The sequence below is a fragment of the Rhinoderma darwinii genome, chromosome 2 (assembly GCF_050947455.1).
Source record: "Rhinoderma darwinii isolate aRhiDar2 chromosome 2, aRhiDar2.hap1, whole genome shotgun sequence".
In the NCBI taxonomy this organism is placed as follows: Eukaryota; Metazoa; Chordata; class Amphibia; order Anura; family Rhinodermatidae; genus Rhinoderma; species Rhinoderma darwinii.
This window is the reverse complement of record NC_134688.1, coordinates 459,161,100-459,185,127: the sequence shown is the minus strand read 5'-3', so window position 1 is coordinate 459,185,127 and position 24,028 is coordinate 459,161,100. Positions and strand designations below refer to the sequence as shown.

Sequence of the window (24,028 nt, the reverse complement as noted above, 5' to 3'; positions counted from 1 at the left end):
CACACGAGCATATTTCACGTTCGTGTTACGCGCGTTAAAACAATGGACGTCACACGTTCCTATGCAATTCAATGGGGCCGTTCAGACATTAAAGGAACAGTGTCATGGCAAATAATTTTTTTTATATGTTAAAGATGTTAGTGCTTTAATAAAAACGTTTTTATTCATTTGTGTGTTTGTGTTTTACTTTTTCTTATTTTTACACTTTTTCTTCCCTATGGGGGCTGCCATTTTTTGTTCCATTTCTGTGTGTGTCGATTAACGACACACACAGACATGGAGTACGGCAGCCACAGTCCCATAGGGACTGTGAACGGCTCCCGTCCCATTCACGTTCGTGTACGGCGTCTGTGTGGGAACTGCGCATGCGCCGCTCCCACACAGTCCTATTCGAAATTGGCGCCGTCCGGCGCCATTTTCCTGTGGACCGGAAGTCGCGGCCGGACTGTAATATTACTACTTCCGGTCGCGGCTTCCGGACTTGTGCACATGGAACAGCGGCAGCAAAGGGAGCGGACGGGCCGGAGGGAGCCGCGGCGGCAGGAGCAGGTAAGACATTTCAATGTATGTTAGTGTGTGTTTACTACTGTATGTAAACCTACTACACTGTGGGTTACCTCAAAAAATGGCGACACACAGTGTAGGAGGTTAAACCTTTCAAACCCCTCGTTTATACCGGCACTAGCCAGGATAAAGGAGGGGGGGATGCTGAGAGCTCACTAGAGCGAGGGCTTTTAACCCAATGTTGCAATGCTGCAATTTTGGGAACTAGCTCCATCTAGTGACCAAAAATGGGTAGTATTATAAATTAGAATTAATTTATAATATTTCCTGACTATTTCCTGACTCGTGAAAAAAATAAAAAAAATTTGAACCATGTTTAATCACCCACACACTAAATGTTTAATTTTTAAAAAAAAAACATGTTTTTCTGGCAACACCATGCCTTTAAGTGTTTTTCACGCAACGTATGTCCGCTGCGTGACACTCACTGCATGTCCTATTTTTGTATGTTTTTTTGCGCATCACGCACCCATTGAAGTCAAAGGGTGCGTGAAAAAAACCAGGCAGCACATGGACGAAATACGCGCGCTGTCCGTGTTTCTCACGCACCAGTTGCTAAAGAAATGATTAGGGGAAAAGAAAACACCTCCTTCAATTTTTTTTGGGTGACGTAAAAAAACGCATGACATACCCGCGTAAAAAACACAAACACAGACGCGCACCGTACACGGATGCCACGTGGAACTGAAACGCAGGAAAAACGCAGCGTTTTTTACGGGCGCAAAACGGACACGTTCACGTGAATAAGGCCCAAGATTGGTGGATAATATCTGAAGTTCTTGAAAGGATAGACAAAGAAAACAGGAAAAGTATTAGGGGAAGTGATAATTTACTTTTTCAATAAAAAGGGAACGGAGCGCTTATTATGCGACATGAGCGGCCATACTTATCCCTTCATAAAGGTCTTTTCGTTGTATTTGCAGAAGTGGGTTTCCGCACTGTATCAGTCATGTGTCAGCATTCATCACGTGTATACAGATTGTTATACAGTCCAGAAACCCTCTTATAACATCATAGAGCAAATGTTAGTGTGCTTGGCTGCCGTGGCCACGTTATATCACACAGAGTTTGAAATGGAGAACCTGCGGCGGAAATAGCGGGCCGCAGCGGTGGCAACAGTTTATTTCAAGACTTCGTATACAGCATTAAAAGATTTTCATTTGTCTACATCCGACACAGTAAAGCTTTCCAAATTCACCAGGATTTAAAAAAAAAAAAAAAAAAAAAAAAAAAATACTTTCAGGCCACATATTATGAACACAATACCCAACCCCCATGGTTCTACTCAACAGAACTTAGGTCATAATACGGTTGTTGCGGACCCTAAAATATGGCTAAATACACAGTCTTTTGATGCCGGTCGGATTCATAAATGGAAGAGTTGGGGTGACAGCGGTGCAGTTACACAACCACATGGGGGGGGGGGGGAACAAAAAGACAAAACAGGGAGTTTATTGCATAGTGTTTAAAGAGGCTCTGTCACCAGATTTTGCAACCCCTATCTGCTATTGCAGCAGATAGGCGCTGCAATGTAGATTACAGTAACGTTTTTATTTTTAAAAAACGAGCATTTTTGGCCAAGTTATGACCATTTTTGTATTTATGCAAATGAGGCTTGCAAAAGTCCAACTGGGCGTGTATTATGTGCGTACATCGGGGCGTTTTTACTACTTTTACTAGCTGGGCGCTCTGATGAGAAGTATCATCTACTTCTCTTCAGAACGCCCAGCTTCTGGCAGTGCAGACACACAACGTGTTCTCGAGAGATCACGCTGTGACGTCACTCACTTCCTGCCCCAGGTCCTGCATCGTTTCGGCCACATCGGCACCAGAGGCTACAGTCGATTCTGCAGCAGCATCAGCGTTTGCAGGTAAGTAGCTACATCGACTTACCTGCAAACGCCGATGCTGCTGCAGAATCAACTGTAGCCTCTGGTGCCGATGTGTCCTCGCTCGTCTGACACGATGCAGGACCTGTGAGTGACGTCACAGCATGATCTCTCGAGAACACGGCTGTGTCTGCACTGCCAGAAGCTGGGCGTTCTGAAGAGAAGTGGATGATACTTCTATACACAACGCCCAGCTAGTAAAAGTAGTAAACACGCCCCGATGTACGCACATAATACACGCCCAGTTGTACTTTTACTTTTCAACACGCCCACTTGGACTTTTGCAAGCCTCATTTGCATAAATACAAAAACGGTCATAACTTGGCCAAAAATGCTCATTTTTTAAAAATAAAAACGTTACTGTAATCTACATTGCAGCGCCAATCTGCTGCAATAGCAGATAGGTGTTGCAAAATCTGGTGACAGAGCCTCTTTAACCCCTTCCTCCTGCTTGCATTCTGGGCCCTAATGACCAAGCCATTTTTTACGTTTTTCCATCGTCACATTCGAAGAGCTATAACTATTTTATTGTTCCGCCGATGCAGTTGTATGAGGGCTTGTATTTTGCGGGACGACTTGTAGTTTTTATTGGTACCATTTGAGAGTAGATGCGACTTTTTGATCACTTTTTATCACATTTTTTTTTAAGTCCGGATTAACAGAAAACAGCAATTTTTCCATTGTTTTTTATTTTATTTTTTACAGCGTTCACCGTGCGGGTTAAATAATGTAACAGCTTTATAGTCTGGATCGTTACGGACGCGGCAATACCAAATATGCGTAACCTTTTTGCTTTATTGTGTTTTTTTTCTTAATAATAATACAGTTTGTAAGGGGAAAAAGTGGGTTTTTCATTTTTTTTATTAACTTTATTCAACTTTTTTTTTTTACTAGTCCCACTAGGGGACTTCCATATGTGATCATCCGATCGCATTTATAATACACTGCAATACTTTTGTATTACAGTGTATTACTGCCTGTCCGTTTAAAATGGACAGGCATCTGCTAGGTCATGCCTCCTGCATGACCTAGCAGGCATTCATTACAGGCCCCCGGCTGCCATGGGAGACACAGACACTCGTATCGCCGGGTGTCGGTGGGAGAGAGAGGGAGCTCCCTCCCTCTCTCCAAAACCACTCTATTGTGCACCGCATCTGAGGGGTTAAACGGGTGAGATCGATACTTATGCCTCTGGCAGCTGAGAGCAGGGAGATTTGACAGCTCCCTGCTCTGTTTACTTTATTTTAACGCAGCGCCGTGGAATGGCGGCGCTGTAGAATAAAGCCCATTAATGACCGCCGTGAAAAGGCTAATCGGCGGTCATTAAGGGGTTAATAAATGGTTCAGGATTGGGTGCTTGTGGGATGAGGAGACTGGGAGACGCGACTATAGGTCTAGAGGAAATAATGTCTGAACCTCGGCAGATTTTTTTTTCTTGTTATTTAGTTACTAAATCAGAATATAAAACATTATAACGAGAGTTCTTTTAGGCCATGTTCACAGGAATTCCATTTTTCTGTTCCGTTATATTGGAGCAGAAAAACGTAAATCTATGCTTCGATGGATCGGTTACGTGACAAACACCAACGGCGCCAGATGAACCCCATTGACTTTAAAAGAAGCCGTCGGATTTTCGGCATTTTAGCAGAAAAAGTTCAGCTAAGTTTTACAGAATCTGTCTTCTAACAAAGTCTCCACGCAACGAACAAAGTGGATTAAAAATATTTTCACCCTCTTTGGCCATAACTGATAAAAACAAAAACAAACCACCACCTAACTTCATGACAAACAAAAAAGGAGAAAATAAAATAAAAAATTGTTTGCACATGATACGGGCTAAAAGAAAAGGGTGGGCATAGTGTTAGCATATGCCCTTGGAAAAGACATTTGGCGAAACTGGAGTCGGACTGAGCTGCATTGGCGTTTTAGCTTGAACCGTTTTATATTCCTTTATTTGATGGATGTTTGGGAGTACAATTAAAACCTTTCACATTACTTTTTGGAGCCGTTTCGTTATAGGGTTTGGTTCCCACACGATAAACTGATCTCTGGGTGCCTTGCTGCTGGGACCCCCAGTGTTCAGCTGTAATCTGCAGTTCAACCTCGCAACAAGTGTTCAATTCCTCTGCAGCGCCACCACAGGGGAAATTAAGCATTACATGGTGCCCTTTGAAGTGAATGGGCTGCCCGTGTAATGCACAGATGACTCATGTGATTAAAAATTACACCTCTTCTTGCCCAGGTAGCAATGAACACTCACCTTGTATCACAACATGGCAAGTGACCAAAAGAGTACTTAGTCCCCACATGTCAGGTGCCGATCACACACCGTGCCACATCCTCCGTCTACTGAAACCTGCAAAAGGGGAAGAATCACAAATAAAATACACAACATAAATAATATAATGTATGCAACAGTCTAAGAAAAATTGCCGGATGTAGCACGTCTAGCAAATTCAAATCAGGGAAATAGAGAGGATTTAGATGAAGGGAAGGGGTAAGGGTAAATCTAAAAACTTAGTTTCTAATATAGATCCAGACAAAGGCAAAAACTCCATAAAATGCACCAATCCGCCCAAAAAAGAAAAAATGTCCTTCTTCCAAGTTGCGATCAAATGGATCAACATTCCTACACGGACTTTTTACATTTACATAAGCGCTGGTATTATTTCATTCTACGAAATCAACTAATTCTTACTTGAAGCCATCAACTGGATGCCAGCTTTACGGCTATGTTCACACAAAGCGGATACTCTGCCTAAAAGTTCACAGACGAAGGAGCAAAGCGCTCAGCTGAGTGCTTCTGCACCTTCGTTTTAGCGACAGTGGGGGTCTCAGCATCCGGACCCTCACCGATCTAAATTTTTAAAATGTCTCTATGACGTATCTAAAGTTTGATGAAAGTGCAGTCACTCTTTAAAGATGTCGTTTACGTCAGACAATCTTCTTCCTTTGCCCAATCTGTAACATGCGCTGTGGGACGGGGACCCACAAAAAACATCCCGCATCACGATGTAACTGTACGTTGTGTTGAAGGCTGAATCGTACCACGACGCCAGCTGTAATATACAGCCACCCTCCCTGTTGCATTGGCCAGGATTGTACATAACTCCTATCCCAGTCTTTTTACCCCTTATATGCCGAGGTAAATAGAGACCCCAGCATTTAAGGGGTATAACACAGGCAGAGGGCTCCCTCTGTTTCTCCATCGGTACAACATGGATAGATGCAAGTCCAACCTCTGGACATATCTCGAGATAGGAGGTCCCCCTATTCGCCCTGTTATGGCTCAGTGGAAAGGTGGCCGGGAGGACGAAAACATCTGAGCTAAACCATCTTCCGCAACTTGTGAGACCTGCAAACAAACAGGCCACATACAGCTACATCCAGGGGAAAATTAAAAAGTGATGGCTCTTGAAAGGCAACGATAAACAGAAAGATAAAAAAAAAAATGAATTGCCCTGAAGGCCCAAAATAGACCTGGCCTTAAAATGGTTAAAATAATAATAGTAATAATCTCCTGTCGAATTAACAGAAATAGCCCCGATAGCGTGACCCTACATCGAATTCCTAGAAGTCAATAAGTCCTCAACGTAATTGGCAGAGACTTCATATATATATATATATATATATGAGTATTGGCACCCAGCAGCTTGGAAGTCCCGTGGATGTCAGATTATGGAAAATTTACTATATATCACCCATACAAATTTTTGTTTACATTTGCGTCAGAGGCTCCATTCGGCGCTTCTGTTTTTCATGTTATTCTGTTCGTATGACTGAACAGTAGAACGGAAAACCTAGCGCAGTTGTGAACAGACCCAAAAGGAGAAAAAAATAAAAATATCAAAATCAAAACCACAAACGCAGATTTAGTAACAAGACCAAAATTGAGGGGGAAGTGAGAACAATGCAGTTTTCACAGAGAAAAGGGACTTTTTACGCCTGACAAGCACCGTACCCAGAACAGCTCAATGTAAAACATGAAAGGTCCTACGGTTTTTGACCGCAGCGTGCTCAGCGTTCCACCCAGGGAATATTCAGCAACATGCGGATGAGATATTTTTAAAATGTCATCCACTCGCCTGCAACAGTCTTCCGCTATAGATTTCTGCCTGCAAATCCGGACGGAAAATCGTCTATCTGTGCAGGGGGCATAAGGCTGGATTCACACGAGGTCATTACGTTTGTAATGGACGGACGTATTTCGGCCGCAAGTCCCGGACCGAACACAGTGCAGGGAGCCGGGCTCCTAGCATCATAGTTATGTACGATGCTAGGAGTCCCTGCCTTGCTGCAGGACAACTGTCCCATACTGTAATCATGTTTTCAGTACGGGACAGTAGTTCCACGGAGAGGCAGGGACTCCTAGAATCGTACATAACTATGATGCTAGGAGCCCGGCTCCCTGCACTGTGTTCGGTCCGGGACTTGCGGCCAAAATACGTCCGTCAATTACGGACGTAATGACCTCGTGTGAATCCAGCCTAAGGGTATGTGCACACACACTAATTACGTCCGTAATTGACGGACGTATTTCGGCCGCAAGTCCCGGACTGAACACAGTGCAGGGAGCCGGGCTCCTAGCATCTACTTATGTACGATGCTAGGAGTCCCTGCCTCGCTGCAGGACAACTGTCCCGTAGTGTAATCATGTTTTCAGTACGGGACAGTTGTCCTGCAGCGAGGCAGGGACTCCTAGCATCGTACATAAGTATGATGCTAGGAGCCCGGCTCCCTGCACTGTGTTCAGTCCGGGACTTGCGGCCGAAATACGTCCGTCAATTACGGACGTAATTAGTGTGTGTGCACATACCCTAAGTCTTACGTTCGCGGCAGTAAGCTGCGTCTAATTTATTAAGAGGCGCACGCCTAATTTTGTCGCATCTCTGGTCTCCGTGTGCCACAAAGTGAAGTCTACGTCAGCTCATGGCAGTTTCTGGTGTTAATTTTAGTTAATCTGTCGGACAATGGGTGTCCCTCCCGCTAAAGCCCCACTCACTTAAAAAAAATAAAATAAGAAAAATATATATATTACAAAAAAATGCTGCGAGCGGTGGAAAACGGCAAAAACTCGCAACTGTGACATGGCAATTATATCTCGGGCTCTGTTCACACCTTGCTACTGGACTATGTCAGACTGAGCGTCCACATAGCATTCTATTGTGCAGACACATGCACGAATAACACCGCCATACACTGCCGAAATAGCAGCTAGTGCCCAGTGCTGCAGAGACTTTAGGGCATTAGCTCATTTTGCCCTGTGTATAACCCGGCCCGGACTATTTTACTTGTGAATTTCCATGCCATAAAAATCCACAGTGACTGCAAGTTGACAGGATTCTTCAAAATACCATTCACACTTCATGGGGAAAAAGAAACAAACATTAAGGGAAATGTTGCTGTAACTGTGGTTGTGTTTCTAACAGGGCAGGTTTTAGTGGGGTGGCAAACTAGGCAATTGTCCAGGGTCGCCACAGGAGCAACCAGAGAGCAGTGCCCCATTCAGAGCCTCCATCGCAAATTCGATGGGGAAAAAAAAAATAGTGCAGTATGCAGCGTTATTTTTTCTTGGAGGGGTATAGAACCCATGACAGGTCCTCTTTAATGTATTTATTAATCAAATAGTCAAAACCGGACACCAGGGGGGTAGAGAACACGATGAAAAGCAAAACAAGAACAGGGAGTGACCGAAAACACAAGTGTTCCGGCCGATGTGCACAGCAAAGAGGTAGCGCCAACTAGGGGTCAGCCTCACTATATGCACACAGCACTATTACAGCTCCATATGTGGCTCCAAGTTATACGGAGGTGTAATACAGAACTCAGACTTCTGGGGGACCCTAATGTACCTCCGTATGATTCCAATTTCTGGAGGATCGAAACGGTTTTTTATTTTGGACTCCATAGGATGTCATATTATGGAGTTATTCTCCCCAAGAGGTATTTGTTCTAGGGGGAAAACCCTGAAATATGGCATCACATGGAGTGCCTACTGCTCCATAGTACGTGTGCCACTGTTTATCCTCCACATGTCCTTAAAGCAGGTCAGCTTAAAGTGCAGCTAAACGTTTCAGAAACCTCTGACATGTCATTAGTTTAGATTGGTGGGGGGTCCGAGGGCTGAGACCCTCACCAATCGCTAGGACGAAGCAGCTGAAGTGCTCGTGTGAGCTCTCAGCTGCTTCGTGTCTGTTTGGCTTTTTCCTGAAAGTCGATGTATCGGAGTACGGGCTCATAGACTTTGTATTTGGGGCTCTTGCTGTGGAGCTCATTTTTGGCTTGATATGCAATACACGGGTTGGTATGGCTTCTGGGACCTACTCTGATTTTTGGTGATACCCTGGTCTCTATACCACTTTATTTACACTGAGATTTCAGTGTTAGCTACCAGTCTCTCGTGTATACTATTTTTTACAGGGTCTGTATTACATTGCTCTGTTTCAGCATGCTTTTTGGAGACACATTTTGTGGTGTCGGTTATCCTTGTACTGTACATTTATAGCATGACTGTCATAGTGACCCTGTCCGGTATTATTGAATGTTGAATATAGGCCATTCTGAGTAGCCTCATGTTCTCCACATTGTATATTTTAATTGTTTGTGGTTTTTAGGTCCTGATGGCCAACATGTTCTTATGTATATTGTAATAAAGAATTTATATTTTTTGCAAGTTACTTATTGTACTTGGTGTCATTATTTTTCCCTTTTGTGAGATTTGATTTGTCTTCACATACAGTTATAGGTATTTATTATTTTTTGTATTGAGTCCGTACACAGATACATTTATTTCCGTAAATAGTCGAGCGCACACGAAGCGGCTGAGCGGTCACACAAGGGCTTCAGCTGCTTCATTGTAGCGATTGGTGGGGGTCTCCGTGCTCGGACCACCTCCAATCCAAACTTCTGACATGTCACTATGACATGTCAGAGGTTTCTCAAACGTTTAGCTACACTTTAACATGCTGCCCTATGTAACGGGTCCGTACTCCTAGTAGCCAAAACAGGCTCTAAATGTTTTTGTGCCGAATTCATGAGAGGAGCGCTCCCCCCGCCTCTCCCTGCTCTCAGACCGGTGATTGACAGGCAGCTGTATACACATCACCACAGAGAGAGGAGGGGGGAGGCAGAGAGAGCGCTACCCCCGTGAACTTATTATATAGGGTATAATGTCAGAAGCTTGGATTGGTGGGGGACCGAGCACCGAGACCCCCACCAATCGCTAGAACGAAGCGGCTGTAGCATTCGCGTGACCGCTCAGCCGCTTCGTGTCTGTTCAGCTTTTTCCGGAAATAAATGTATCGGTGTACGGACACCATACAAAGTCTATGAGCCCGTACTCCGATACATTTATTTCTGGAAAAAGCCGAACAGAAATGAAGCAGCTGCTTCGTTCTAGCGATTGGTGGGGGTCTCCGTGCTCGGACCCCCACCAATCCAAACATCTGACATGTCAGTTGTTTGTCAAACATTTAGCTAAAAACGCATTTCAACTGCAACATGAGAACCTAGCAGAAGGCGACAGGCACACAGCCGTTCTTTACATCAGTGGGCTATCCATTCATTTAACAAATACCACACTGGCCCGATCATCTCTATGGCCCCATGCACACTACCGTGATTTTCACTGATCTGTGTGGGGGGGTCGTGGGACCGGGCCGCAAATCTCAGAGCAGGCCCTATTACTGTCTGTGTTTGTGGCCGGTCTCGTCCATTCAAGTCATACCTAAGGAACGGATGCGAAGGACACACGGATGACACACGGACCGCAAAAAACGGACAACGGATCGGTTGTTTATGGGCCGCAAAATACAAACGGTCGTGTGCATGTAGCCCGAGATGGAGAGCGCCCTCCCCCGACACACTGGCATTAGGTTCTCAAAGCAAGACGTAACCTCCAGTCAGTTTTCTTACGGACTTAAATGCATTGATGTAGCAGAGCTGACTTAGGACACTTTCACACAGACGTAATTGGTATCAGTATTTGTAAGCGAACACCAAGAGTGGGTGCAAAGCACGGAAAAGTTACAAATCTTTCCATTATAGTTTTTCTCTGTTTATGTTCCACTGGCTTATAAATGGCGAATAGAAATACTGAGAAAAATACGAAAGTGGCCTGAGTCAGATGCAGCAGAGCTGAACTGCTCTTCTCATGGCGATAGGACAATATGCGGTTTTAACGCAGTAGGTAAATCCCCTGTGCACTATCCAAAGCAGCCTCATATAGTGAAATGACAAATTTAGCTCTGCCACAAGTGCTTCCTCAGGGGGATGTGAGGAAGCACTTGTGGCGAAACGCGCGTCGGGGTCTATGTGGAGGAGCGGACATTATCACCTAGTTTGCTGATCATGGGTAAGGCTGGTGTCATGCTTATTGTTTTATAATACACCGTCACTTTACTTCATCCTCCTTTGTGTATATATGCGTAATGGACCTATTACACACTCACTAGGTTGGAAATCTTCTCCTTGTGAGGGGAGGTATACACTACTCTATATAAACAACTGCATGTTACTTTGTTACCCCATGTAAATGTACCAGCAACAATACTTGTTACTACTTCCGCCATTTCTTACTAGAGTCTTATCTTTTTGTATTTTTACATTGTTTGTGATATATGTTGAATAAAAGTTAAACATTTTTTATATATGAATTGGCTTCAACTTCTCTATTTTCTCGTGTGTTGAGAATAATACAGTAGCGGCAGAGTGGATGACAATTGAACAAATCCCATCCACACGTTGCGTAAATAAGTGGAAAAACCGCTCAGAAATTGACCTGCGGTGCGGTTTTTTAATCCGCAGCTTGTCAATTGTATTTGCGGAATCGCTGCTGTTTTGTTCCAGTTTTCTTCATTGAATTCAATGGGGAGATAAAACCCGCAACAAACAGCAGATGTAGCGTTTTTTTGCTGCGGAAAAGGTGCGATTCCGCCGTATAAATCGCAACTCAGAAAAAAAAAAAACACGTATACCCAGAATTCTGTGTTTCTTCATCCAGGCTGCAGCGGTCACATGGGATGAGTCGTCATCCCAGGAGGCTGGGCTGCAGGACGGCAGAGGGACGTGTCGCCATGGCTATGGGTAAGCATGAAACTATTTTTTTTACATGCAGATTTCCACAGCGGACATTCAGGCCGAAAAACGACACCGCAATTTGGTGCTGTTTTTCGGCCAGAATTCCGTGCGGCGCCCGGGGCGGATAGGCTGTGTGCTTTTAAGCAGCATATCCTCCCTGTGTGTACATAGCCTAATGGGAAGTTCACACACAGTGTTTTCAGGCGTATTTCGGGGCGTAAACGCCTCGAAATACGCCTGAAAAAAAACAGAAAAACCTACAAACAAATACCCATTGAATTCAATGGAAAAAACTGCGTTTCGTTCAGACTGGGTGTTTTCTTATGCTGCCATTTTAAAAGATGGTGCGTAAAAAGAAAGAGCGTGTCACTTCTTGAGCCGGTTTTGGAACGGTTTTTCATTGTATCGATAGACAAACAGCCCCAAAAATGTCTAGAAAAAAAACTCCCCAAAAATAGTTTTCAGCTTCAAAAACAGCTGAAAATCAGAGGCGGTTTCTTTTAGAAAACAGCTCCGTAATGTTCAGCCGTCTTTGCTCTTGAGTGTGAACATAGCCTTACAGTTGAATGTGACTGTGTAGCAGTTCCCTGCACAACGGGTGGCAAGGTAAAAGCTGAAAGGTCCTCAGTCTCGTCACTCTCAGGGTCGGTCGGGGTCTCAGAGTTCGGACCCCCACTGAACACTATGCCATAACATTACTAGACGGTAATACGCCTTTAACTACTCCTGTAATATATAGCATAGTATAATGACCACATATGGCGACACATTACAGGACAAATTTTTCGGCAGCACAACCACACAGCTGAAATCGCCTACAACCACTCGCCTATTCATGGAACATTTTACTACGGTATACGCAAAGCAGAACGGGTGATCATGGCAGCAATCACGATCAGCGCTGCAAGTGGATCACATAATAGTAGAATGCTAGCGATCTATTCACTAACCACTTAGGCTCTATTCACACGACAGGGTCCGAGTGTCAGCCGATAAAAATGGCCGTTTTGGTCAGTTTTTTTTGGCCGTTTTGCATCCGTTCCGGGCCGTGTTTCCCCCGTCCGTTTTAAAAACGTATGAATTTCATTTGTAAATTTTCTGCCACACGGTTCCCTCTGTAGATAATGCCACAGCCCCCCTGTAGGGAACGCCAAACAGCCCCCCTGTAGGGAATGCCACACAGCCCCCCTGTAGGTAGTTCTACACAGCCCCCCTTTACATAGTACACCCCCCATAGATGGCACCCTCCTAACCTTTCTGTAGATAGTGCCACTGTAGGGGACCGTTCCAGGAGAAGTCCCTGACTTCACTGTCCATATATGGACAGTGAAGTCAGGGACTTCTCCTGGAAAGGAATCCCCAATCACAGCGTTGCGGAAGCTGTGGCCAAGGATTCCGCTCCTACAGGTAGCAAAAAAATAATCTCCCTCTTCCTCAACACATGCAGTTCGCAACGGCACACATTCAAGCGATGGCCGTGTATTATCCAGACTTCTATGGGAGTCGGGCAGCCAGGAGAACGGCCGAAAATAGGGCATGCCACAAAAAACAAAACGGTCGTGTGAATAGCCCCATTTGGGGTCTATATCTCCTACTGCGGCCGTGTTATGGCCGTTTTTTGAACGGCCATTACACGGCCGGGAAACCCTGTCATGTGAATAGGGCCTTAATGACAGTCCACTGAAATTGTGTAGTCGCAGGGTTGGATGTCCGGATATCAGTCACAACCAGACACCTGAGAAAGAACCAGAATTGCATGTAAGTACATGAGGTTTTGCCACTGTGGGGTAATGGTGCTGCTCTCTGATGCACCACCACCCACCAAACCTAACATTTACACTAGACTACGGACTAACCGGCGGCGGCGTTTACACTAGACTGCGGACTGATTCACTATCCAAGGCATTTACTAAAAACACCACTAGGGGGAGCTAAGGAGCCTGCTGCATCATTGGCCTCAATAATAACCCAGAATGAAGTGAGCTCCCTCTAGTGGTTGCTGCAGGTAGACGCTTGTGTGTGTGTGTATATATATATATATATATATATATATATATATATATATATATATATATATATATATATATATACACACACACACACAGCAGTGCTAAAAATAAAATCACTTAGGCGCCTTTGGTTCAGAAGTAAAATTCTAGGAGCCAAATTATATTATTGGTAGCAATTGTGACCATTTTAGCGGCATCTGCAAATGTCCTCATGGGAGTCCTACCCTTATAGGGTGCTGCCAAAAACTGGGGATATCTAATACAGGAGCACAGCCCTGCTCAAATAGCAGCATAAAGTGGCAAGATAATAAAACTATACGATAGAATGGAGAAATAATAGTGACAAAATCACTATATATAATGAGCAGCACATACATAACACGGCCATACAGCTAAATAAAAGTTCTAAATAATATCCCCATACAGTGCCCAAGTAATAATACAGCCACACCATGTACATTATCCTGCTGCGTGCGCGTATATTATATACATAGGGCATCTTCCAGAACTACAAGTACCATCATGCCATGCCAGCACATCCTTACGTCACACATATGGTCACAGCATGTAGCAGAGCTGGGACGCACACGGACACACGCACACGGACACACACACACGCGTCTCTCGCTTCCTTACTTGATCCGGGATCTTTGTAACGCATATGGATTGTATTCCGAGAAACTGCTCAATCGTTTCTCCCGTCCCCTGTTACAGCCCATAGCTAAGGCGTGCTCTGATTGGCTGCAGTCATTTGATTGCCACCTGATCCGACAAATAGCAGTGGAGAGGGAGGGAAGTCACGTGGATCCTTTCACTCGCGGCAGTCCTGGGCATGTGAATTTGCTTTCCTTTTCGTATTACGTTACACGTTTTACGTTTAGAATTGACATGACATGTCTTTTTTATATATATACTGATACTTTTAAAAAAACAAAACATTTTTAGTGACCAGAAATATTTGTAGAAAAAAAATGCACAATAGATTAGGTGATATTCACTAATGTCATTATTTCCTGGGCTGGAATCACCCACAAGGAAAATGCTCCATAACGTGTAGTTGCTCACCGCCATTAGTGTGTCAGGAAGGCCACTCCCCCTTTTATGACACTAAAGAAAACAGGTCAGCTGACCTACATATAGATATACATATAGATATATGGGCACATATTCCAGGGGGCAGGCGGGGCATGTGCCCCCGGGCTCATTCCCTTTTCTCATCCCTTGGTTGAACTTGATGGACGTGTCTTTTTTCAACCGTACTACGTAACTATGTACACGCATCCCCTATAGATAGCGCTACACCCGCCCCCTCTGTACATAGTATGAGGGCTCTCTCTAGGAGTGGAATTCCCAGCCAGAGCATTGCCGAGCCTCTGGCCAGGGATTACTCTCCTGAAGGAGCCCCTGACATCACTGTCCATATATGGATAGGGATATCCGCGGCCAGAGTGTCGGCAACGCTCTGGCCAGGGATTCTGCTTCTAGAGGGAGTCCCCTCCCTACCTTCAGTCCTAGTTGCACCGAGGGGCACATGCATACCTCCCAACTTTTGAATTCAGAAAAGAGGGGCATTTTTAAGCCACGCCCCCTAACCACGCCCAATATCCCGCATAAACACATCAAATCACGGCCAGATCCTTCTGCAAATAACGCGCGCACATTCTCACTGCGGATCTCTAGACTGTCTGGATATCACAGATATTATATTTCAGGTTATATCTTCTTTGTGTTACTTTTCCTGTCTTGGGTATAACATTTGCTCATCACGGCGGCAGCAGCTGCAGGACAAACCAAAAGGCTGAGAACAATGAAAGTCAAGAGGGAGACCCTGTGGTTGATGAGTTTTCAATTGACAGGTAGCAGAGTTACATGATGGGGATTTTTTTTTCCAGTTGTGTAACTCTGCTACCGGTCAATGGAAAAATCATCCACCAGAGCAGAGGCGTAGCTAGGTTCTCCAGCACCCGGGGCAAAGATTCAGTTTGGCGCCCCCCCCAACCTCTTTCCCGACATCTCCTTCCCCCTCGCCGTGTTTGTTTTCTCTACCAATCGATGTGTCATTTCTTTTTATGTAATGCGAGCATAAAATTATTTGTACATTTCACAAGCAATATGGTCCTATATACAGCCCCAGAAGCAAGCTCACTACATATATACAGCCCCAGAACAAATACAGCTCAATTTAGTGCAACCCCTGCCGTATAGGTATGTACGGCGTAAAACTACAGCTCCCAGCATAGCCCGAACAATGATAAGGATATGCTGGGAGATGGCGTTTCACAAAAAATAAATCATATCATAATCATCTCGCTGCAGATCATACAGTGACTACATTACTGATTAGAGGCAGAATAAACATTTACATTAAGTGACTCACCGGTGACGTCTCAGATTCTAGTTCTTTCTCTCCATCCGGTCCAGACCTCTATGGTGACTTCTCCCGGTCCATCTCTGCAGTTTGCCGGTCACATGTCTTCAGCTTCTCACTTTTCCAACATTTCTGCACCTATAAATAAATATAAAGTTCTCATTATACCGCACACTACGTCCCTAAATATAATAGCGCCATACACTGCACCTCTAATTATAATAGCACCATACACCGTGTCCCACACACACCGTGACCCCTGTAGATAGTGCCTGCCATAGAGCCCCCTGTAGATAGTGCCCCCATATAGCCCACCCCTGTATATAGTGTCCCACAAATAACTCCCCCTATAGTGCTCTACAGATAGCCCACCCCTGTATATAGCCCCCTGTAGATATAGCCCACCCCTGTTTATAGCCCCCTGTAGATATAGCCCACCCCTGTATATAGAGCTCTACAGATAGCCCAATCATGTATGTAGCCCCCCTGTAGATATAGCCCACCCCTGTATATAGTGCTCCACATATAGTCCACCCCTGTATATAGTGCTCCACATATAGTCCACCCCTGTATATAGTGTTTCACAGATAGCCCACCCCTGTATATAGCCCCCCTTGTACATATAGTCCACCCCTGTATATAGTGCTCCACAGATAGCCCACCCCTGTATATACTATATACAAGGGTGGGCTATCTGTGGAGCACTACATACAGGGGTGGGCTATATCTACAGGGGGACTATATACAGGGGTGGACTATATACAGGGGGACTATATACAGGGATGGGCTATATACAGGGGGACCATATCTACAGGGGGACCATATCTACAGGGCTGGGCTATACACAGGGGGCTATATCTACAGGGGGGCTATATCTACAGGGGCTATATCTACAGGGGGGGCTATATACTGGGGTGGGCTATCTATGGAGCACCAAATACAGGGGTGGGCTATATCTACAGGGGGCTATATACTATGTAGCCCACCCCTGTATATTGTGCTCTATAGACAGCCCACTCCAGTATATAGCCCCCCTGTAGATATAGTCCCCCTGTATATAGCCCCCCTGTAGATATAGTCCCCCTGTATATAGCCCAGCCCTGTAGATATAGTCCCCATGTATATAGCCCCCCCTGTAGATATAGTCCCCCTGTATATAGTCCCCCTGTATATAGTCCCCCTGTAGATAGACGCCCCCCTGTAGATAGACGCCCCCCTGTAGATATAGCCCCCCTGTATATAGACACCCCCCCACGTAGATATAGTCCCCCTGTATATAGCCCAGCCCCTGTAGATATAGTCCCCCTGTAGATATAGTCCCCCTGTATATAGCCCACCCCCTGTAGATATAGTCCCCCTGTATATAGCCCAGCCCTGTAGATATAGTCCCCCTGTAGATAGACACCCCCCCACGTAGATATAGTCCCCCTGTATATAGCCCAGCCCTGTAGATATAGTCCCCCTGTATATAGCCCAGCCCTGTAGATATAGTCCCCCTGTAGATAGACACCCCCCACGTAGATATAGTCCCCCTGTATATAACCCAGCCCTGTAGATATAGTCCCCCTGTAGATAGACACCCCCCGTAGACAAAGTCCCCCCCGCAGATACAGCCACACGTCTATTACAATTTTAAAAAAATCAAATAAAAAAATTCAAACTCACCTTATTCCCGCTCCCACGCCGTCCGGCAGCCACGGAGATCTGCTCTCTTCTGCGCAGGTCTCCAGGGGGTTGAACACAGCGTCTATGAAAGGCGCTGATTGGCGGGGCAGGATGACTTTCCCTGCCAGTCAGTCAGCGCCTTTCATCGACGGAAGCGTCACTGGTACAAAAGGTACCAGTCGCTTCATTCGTGGAGAGGCGCTGAATGGCCGGGCACGGAACGTGCCCGGTCATTCATTGCTTCTAATTGTACCTGTGTCCTTGCGACACAGGTACAATTATAGTGCAGGAGGAGGGGGCGCTGGCGCCCCCCTCTGAACTGCGCCCAGGGCACGTGCCCCGCCTGCCCCCCCTAGCTACGCCCCTGCACCAGAGCCCCCCTGTAGATCGCTCCACACACAGCCCCCCTGTACATAGCACCAGACACAGCCCCCCTGTAGATTGCTCCACACACAGCCCCCCTGTAGATAGCTCCACACACAGCCCCCTGTAGATAGCTCCACACACAGGCCCCTGTAGATAGTGCCAGACACAGCCCCCCTGTAGATAGCGCCAGACACAGCCCCCCTGTAGATAGCGCCACACACAGCCCCCTGTACATAGCACCACACACAGCCCCCCTGTACATAGCTCCACACACAGCCCCCCCTGTACATAGCGTCAGATACAGCCCCCTGTTTTGGGCCGTTTTTCCTGGCCATTTTGCATCCGTTCCGATTTTGTTCTGGGCCGTGTTGCAATTTTTAACGGATGATTTTAACCCGTTTTGCATCCGTTTTATTTCCCTGTTCGCTTTAAAATCGGATGAATTTCATTTAAATTTGTTGCCACACACAGCTCTCTGTAGATAATGCCACAGCCCCCCTGGTAGGTAATGCCACACAGCCCCCTGTAGGTAATGCCACCCAGCCCCCTGTAGGTAATGCCACCCAGCCCCCTGCAGGTAATGCCACCCAGCCCCCTGCAGGTAATTCCACCCAGCCCCCTGCAGGTAATGCCACCCAGCCCCCTGTAGGTTGGACCCATCTCCCCCCCTTCCAGGAGAAGTCACTGACTTCAATGTCCATATATGGGTCGGGGATTCCGCTTCAGAAGTGAGTGACGTTGCTGTGTCCATATATGGACAGTGTAGTCACTCACTTTTCCTGTAGCGGAGCAAAAAAAGACCCTCCTCCTCCTCACATGCACTCTGCACTGTGAGGAGAAGAGAGAGTGCGAGCGACGGAAGACACGGCCGTCACTCGGGACACATCCGGTGATGGCCGTGTATTACCCGGCCCCATAGACTTCTATGGGAGCCGGCGGCATGGTAAACGGACGAAAATAGGGCATGTCCCATTTTTTGACGGCCAGGTTTCCCGGGCCGTCAAAAAAATCGGTCGTGTGAATAGCCCTATCACTCACCGTCAGAAGAAGGCAGGAGTCTTGCAGCGGCGTTCTCACTGGTGTCGATGCCGGCCCGAGAGTGAACCAGTCCAAGCACATGACCGGTGAGGTCAGATCACAGGTCAGGTGACTGGACTGGTCCACTCCCGGGCCGGCATCAATCCCAGCGAGAACACCGCCGCAAGACTCCTGCCTTCTTCTGACCGCTGCTGCAGTCAGCAGCGATCAGCTGTTCTGATGCAGCGCCCAGCGGGACATTTACAGGCCGCGCGGGACGGCGGGACAGCGGTGAGAAACCGCGACTGTCCCGCCGGATCCGGAATGGTTGGGAGGTATGGGGCTGTACGACTGGTACTGACGTCAGGGGCCCAGCCACATGGCTGAAAAAAAAGGGCCCGTCCAACTCACAGCACACTACCCCCCTCCCGGCACAAAATATATGAGATAGATAGATGGTCAAGGAGGACACAGCACCACAGAGACTCTTTAGCAGTGTATGAAAGTTGCTGTATTTTTATTCAAACATGTACAACAAAAAAAGTGCATACCGAGCTGAAAAGTTTCGATAGGCAAACCCACAGTTGTCAAGCATACAGGTGATTGTACATAGTGGCTCTATATACCCCACCCCCTACATCCAGCACTCACAACACATGTGCGGATGACTCACCCTTAGTATCTTAGCCACCCCAGTAAACATCCCATCCACTGGTGAAAACTTCTCCCAAACTCCACATTTATTCATTTCTATCACATATATGATAGACAATAGTGAATATTGGGTGTCCACAAACCTCACCGCAACCACCATGTTATTTAGGCATTGAAGCCCCTCTGGCTTCTGTATTCCAGACAGGCACAATGGTATTGTTTATACGCAAAATAGAAAATATGTAATTTTTATTAACCCCTTTAGGACGCAGCCTGGTTTGGCCTTGTGGACACAGATGATTTTTTCAAATCTGACATGTGTCACTTTATGTGGTAATAACTCCGGAACGCTTTTACCTATCCAAGCGATTCTGAGATTGTTTTCTTGTGACATATTGTACTTTATGTTAGTGAAAAAATTTGGTCGATAAATTCAATATTTATTTGTGAAAAACGTCAAATTTTAGAAAAAATTTGCAAAAATTAGCATTTTTCTAAATTTAAATGTATTTGCTTGTGAAACAGATAGTAATACCACACAAAATAGTTACTAGTTAACATCCCCCATATGTCTACTTTATGTTTGCATCATTTTTTTTCACGTACTTTTATTTTTCTAGGACGTTACGAGGCTTAGAACTTTAGCAGCGATTTCTCATATTTTCAATAAAATTTCAAAAGGCTATTTTTTCAGGGACCAGTTCAGTTCTGAAGTGGCTTTGAGGGCCTTATATATTAGAAAGTCCCCATAAATCACCCCATTTTGAAAACTGCACCCCTCAAAGTATTCAAAACCACATTCAGAAAGTATTTTAATCCTTTAGGCGTTTCACAGGAATTAAAGCAAAGTAGAGGTGAAATTTCCAAATTTCATTTTTTTTGCCGAAATTCATTTGTAATAAAAAAAAATCTGTAACACAGAAGGTTTTACCAGGGAAACACAACTCAATATTTATTGCCCAGATTCTGCAGATTTTAGAAATATCCAACATGTGGCCCTAGTGTCCTAATGGACTGAAACACAGGCCTCAGAAGCAAAGGAGCACCTAGAGGATTTTGGGGCCTCCTTTTTTTAGGAATATATTTTAGGCACCATGTCTGGTTTGAGGAGGTCTTGTGGTACCTAAACAGTCGAAACCCCCAAAAAGTGACCCCATTTTGGAAACTACACCCCTCAAGGCATTTTTCTAGGGTTATAGTTAGCATTTTGACCCCACAGTTTTTTTGCAGAATTTAGTGGAATTAGTCTGGGAAGAAGAAAATCACCTATTTTTTTGTGGAAACATAGAATTTTTTCATTTTTACAAGGAATAAAGGAGAAAAAGCCGCCCAACAATTGTAAAGCAATTTCTCCCGATTACGGCAATACCCCATATGTGGTCTTAAACTGATGTTTGAACCCACAGCAAGGCTCAGGAGGGAGGGAGCGCCTTTTGGATTTTGGAGCGCAGATTTTGCTGGATTGGTTTTCAGTGCCATGTCGGGTTTGCAACGCCCCGGAGGGACCAAAACAGTGGAAACCCCCCAAAAGTGACCCTATTTTGGAATCTACACCCCTCAAGGAATTTTTCTAAGGGTATAGTGAGCATTTTGGCCCCTCAGGATCTTTTTTAGAGCTAAGGTGACCAAAAAACAGCAATTTTGGCGCTTTAAATTCTTTATTTATTACAGCGTTCACCGTGCGCAATAAATTACGTTTTAATTTATTCTGCCGGTCGGTACGATTACGCTGATACCATATGTGTATAGTTTTTTTTAAGTTTTGCAGCGTTTGCACAATAAAATTAAGTTTCTATAAAATAATTTATTTTCTGGGACACGCTATTCTGAGCCGTAACTTTTTTATTTTTTCGTCAAAAAAGCTGTGGGAGGTCTTGTTTTTTGCTGGACGGGTTGTAGTTTTTATTGGTACCATTTTGGGGTAAATGCGACTTTTTGATGGTGACCAAAAAATAGCGATGCTGACAGTTTTCCGTTTATTTTGTTTGCGGCGTTCACCGTGAGGAAAAATTAACATTATAGTTTCATAGTTTGGGTCGTTACGAACGCGGCGATACCAAATATGTTTACTTTTTTTTAACGTTTTCATTTTTTCCCTATAATAAATGACTTATTATAGGAAAACAAAACCTTTTAATTTTACACTTTTATAAAACATTTTTATTAACTTTTTTTTACTTTTTACACTTTATATTTTTGTTTATGAACTTTTTTTTTACTTTTTACACTTTATTTTTTTGACCTGCAGCTTTGATCGCTGCTAGAATACATTACACTACCTAGGTAGTGTAACGTATTCCAACTGTCAGTGTGACGTCACAGTCACTCTGACAGTTGGTCTACGAGGATCAGCAGAAGCTGATCCTCATAGGCTGACATACATGGCAGACCTGGGGGCCGTTGTCTGACCCCCGGGTGCCATCAGAAGCCCCCACGATTGCATGGGGGCTGCTGATGCGCTACAAACCCGCTACATGCGGAGATCGCAATCGAGCCCCGCATGTAACGGGTTAATTGCCGAAATCAGCGGCGATGAGCCGCTGATCGGCAACACTGGAGAGTGTCAGCTGTCGGGGACAGCTGATCTCCAAGTTCCCGATGCACACTGTCGCCGACAGTGTGCATCGGGAACGGCACAGTGACTTTCTGTCACTCTGACAGGAAGCCTATCAGGACCAGCCGAAGGTTGGTCCTGATGGGCTTCCGTCCATGGCAGACCCGGAAGCCATTGTTTGGCTTCCGTTTGCCATACTAACTATCGGCAGACCCCGCGATTTCGGACGGGGGTCTGCCGATATGCTAGAAACCCCTAAAATTCGGCGATTGCACCCGATCGCCGAATTTAAGGGGTTAATTCGCCGAAATCAGCGGCAAAGGACCGCTGGCCGGCAAGAGGGGAGTGTCAGCTGTCGGCGACAGCTGACCTCCCAGTTCCCGGTGCACACTGTCGCCGACAGTGTGCACCGGGATAAACTCAGTAACTGTACGTCCTCGTGCGGGAAGTAACCTCCCGCAACGACGGACAGTTACGTCCTGGTGCGGGTAGGGGTTAATATCCTTGGCGGCCATGGATCGGTACACTCAGCGGTTGCGGTGAGGTTTGTGGACACCCAATATTCACTATTGTCTATTATATATGTGATAGAAATGAATAAATGTGGAGTTTGGGAGAAGTTTACACCAGTGGATGGGATGTTTACTGGGGTGGCTAAGATACTAAGGGTGAGTCATCCGCACATGTGTTGTGAGTGCTGGATGTAGGGGGCGGGGTATATAGAGCCACTATGTACAATCTCTTGCATGCTTGACAACTGTGGGTTTGCCTATCGAAATGTTGCAGCTTGGTATGCACTTTTTTTTATGTACCTGTCTGAATAAAAATACAGTAACTTTTTTACACTGCTAAAGAGTCTCCGTGGTGCTGTGTCCTCCTTGACCATATTGATGTTGGATTAGGTATCCCATTGACAGCATGCACACATATCACACATATCTTTCATATCATATATATATGTATTGTAGATTTTTAGGCTGGGGCTACACGGCGACTTTCGCTGCGACACTGGTCACATGCACAAAGATCGCTATGAAATCAGCTTTGGAAAGTTTTCTCTCGAAAAGCCAGTTTGCTTACATTTATTGTAAGCTCCGCTTTGCGCCCAGCGTGTAAGAAATGCGAACACATTTAGTATTTCTGAAGTCGGCAGAAGTTGCCAAATATGTATTCAGATGTGTTTACCAGTGGCTGCACCAGTTGTCAAAAAACATCATCTAAAATTACATATTCACATTTTTTTTAACATTTTAAAAAAAAAGTTAAATATATCACTTATTTTTTTTTTTACACAATATGGAAGCTCAACATGTTCTGAGAAAAACAAGACCAAATACATGTAGGTTGGAAGAGTAATAGAAGAACAATTTGCTTTTAAATTGGCTAAAACACCTATTTTCAGTGCGGGTTTACCTTGTTTTGAAGGATGGAATAGCATAGTAGACTCTGCTATTCCATCCTGAGAGATCCTGCAAAAAAATGTATACCGCTCCTGACAAAACTATATGGACAGTAATGTTAGGACCTTCCCAATGCCGGAGTCCCCAGGCAGAGCATCAAAATCGTTCTGCCATTGGACTTCGGCCCTGGGGAAGCTCCTGACATCACTGTCCAAATATGGACATCAGGAACAGCGCCGGAGTCCCTGGGCAGAGCTCTACTAGAAGCTCTGTCCGGGGACTCCAGCCCTGGTAAAGCTCCTGATGCCACTGTCCATTTAGGGACAGTGACTTCGGTAGTTTCACCAGAGCCATTCCCCGGGCGACGTATCCCACTGTATGGCATATGCCATACAGTGGGATACGTTTTAGCTGAATTGAACAAAACCGGTGCATTAACGGTTATTAAAACCAGGGCATTAACC

The 24,028-nt window shown here is 45.3% G+C and overlaps 1 protein-coding gene across 1 annotated transcript in view; it reads right to left on the bottom strand.

Annotated features, from left to right (window-relative positions):
- The window catches only part of LOC142743621 (interferon alpha/beta receptor 2-like), an 82,488-nt gene extending 68,229 nt beyond the window's left edge, over positions 1–14,259 (bottom strand). The window contains exons 1-2 of the mRNA XM_075854558.1: positions 14,177–14,259; positions 4,714–4,809 (exon numbers count right to left, since the gene is read on the bottom strand). Coding sequence (XP_075710673.1) covers positions 4,714–4,762 — 49 coding nt within the window. The 5' untranslated portion in view covers positions 4,763–4,809; positions 14,177–14,259. The remainder of the gene's footprint in view (positions 1–4,713; positions 4,810–14,176) is intronic.
- Between the last annotated feature and the right edge of the window lie 9,769 nt (positions 14,260–24,028).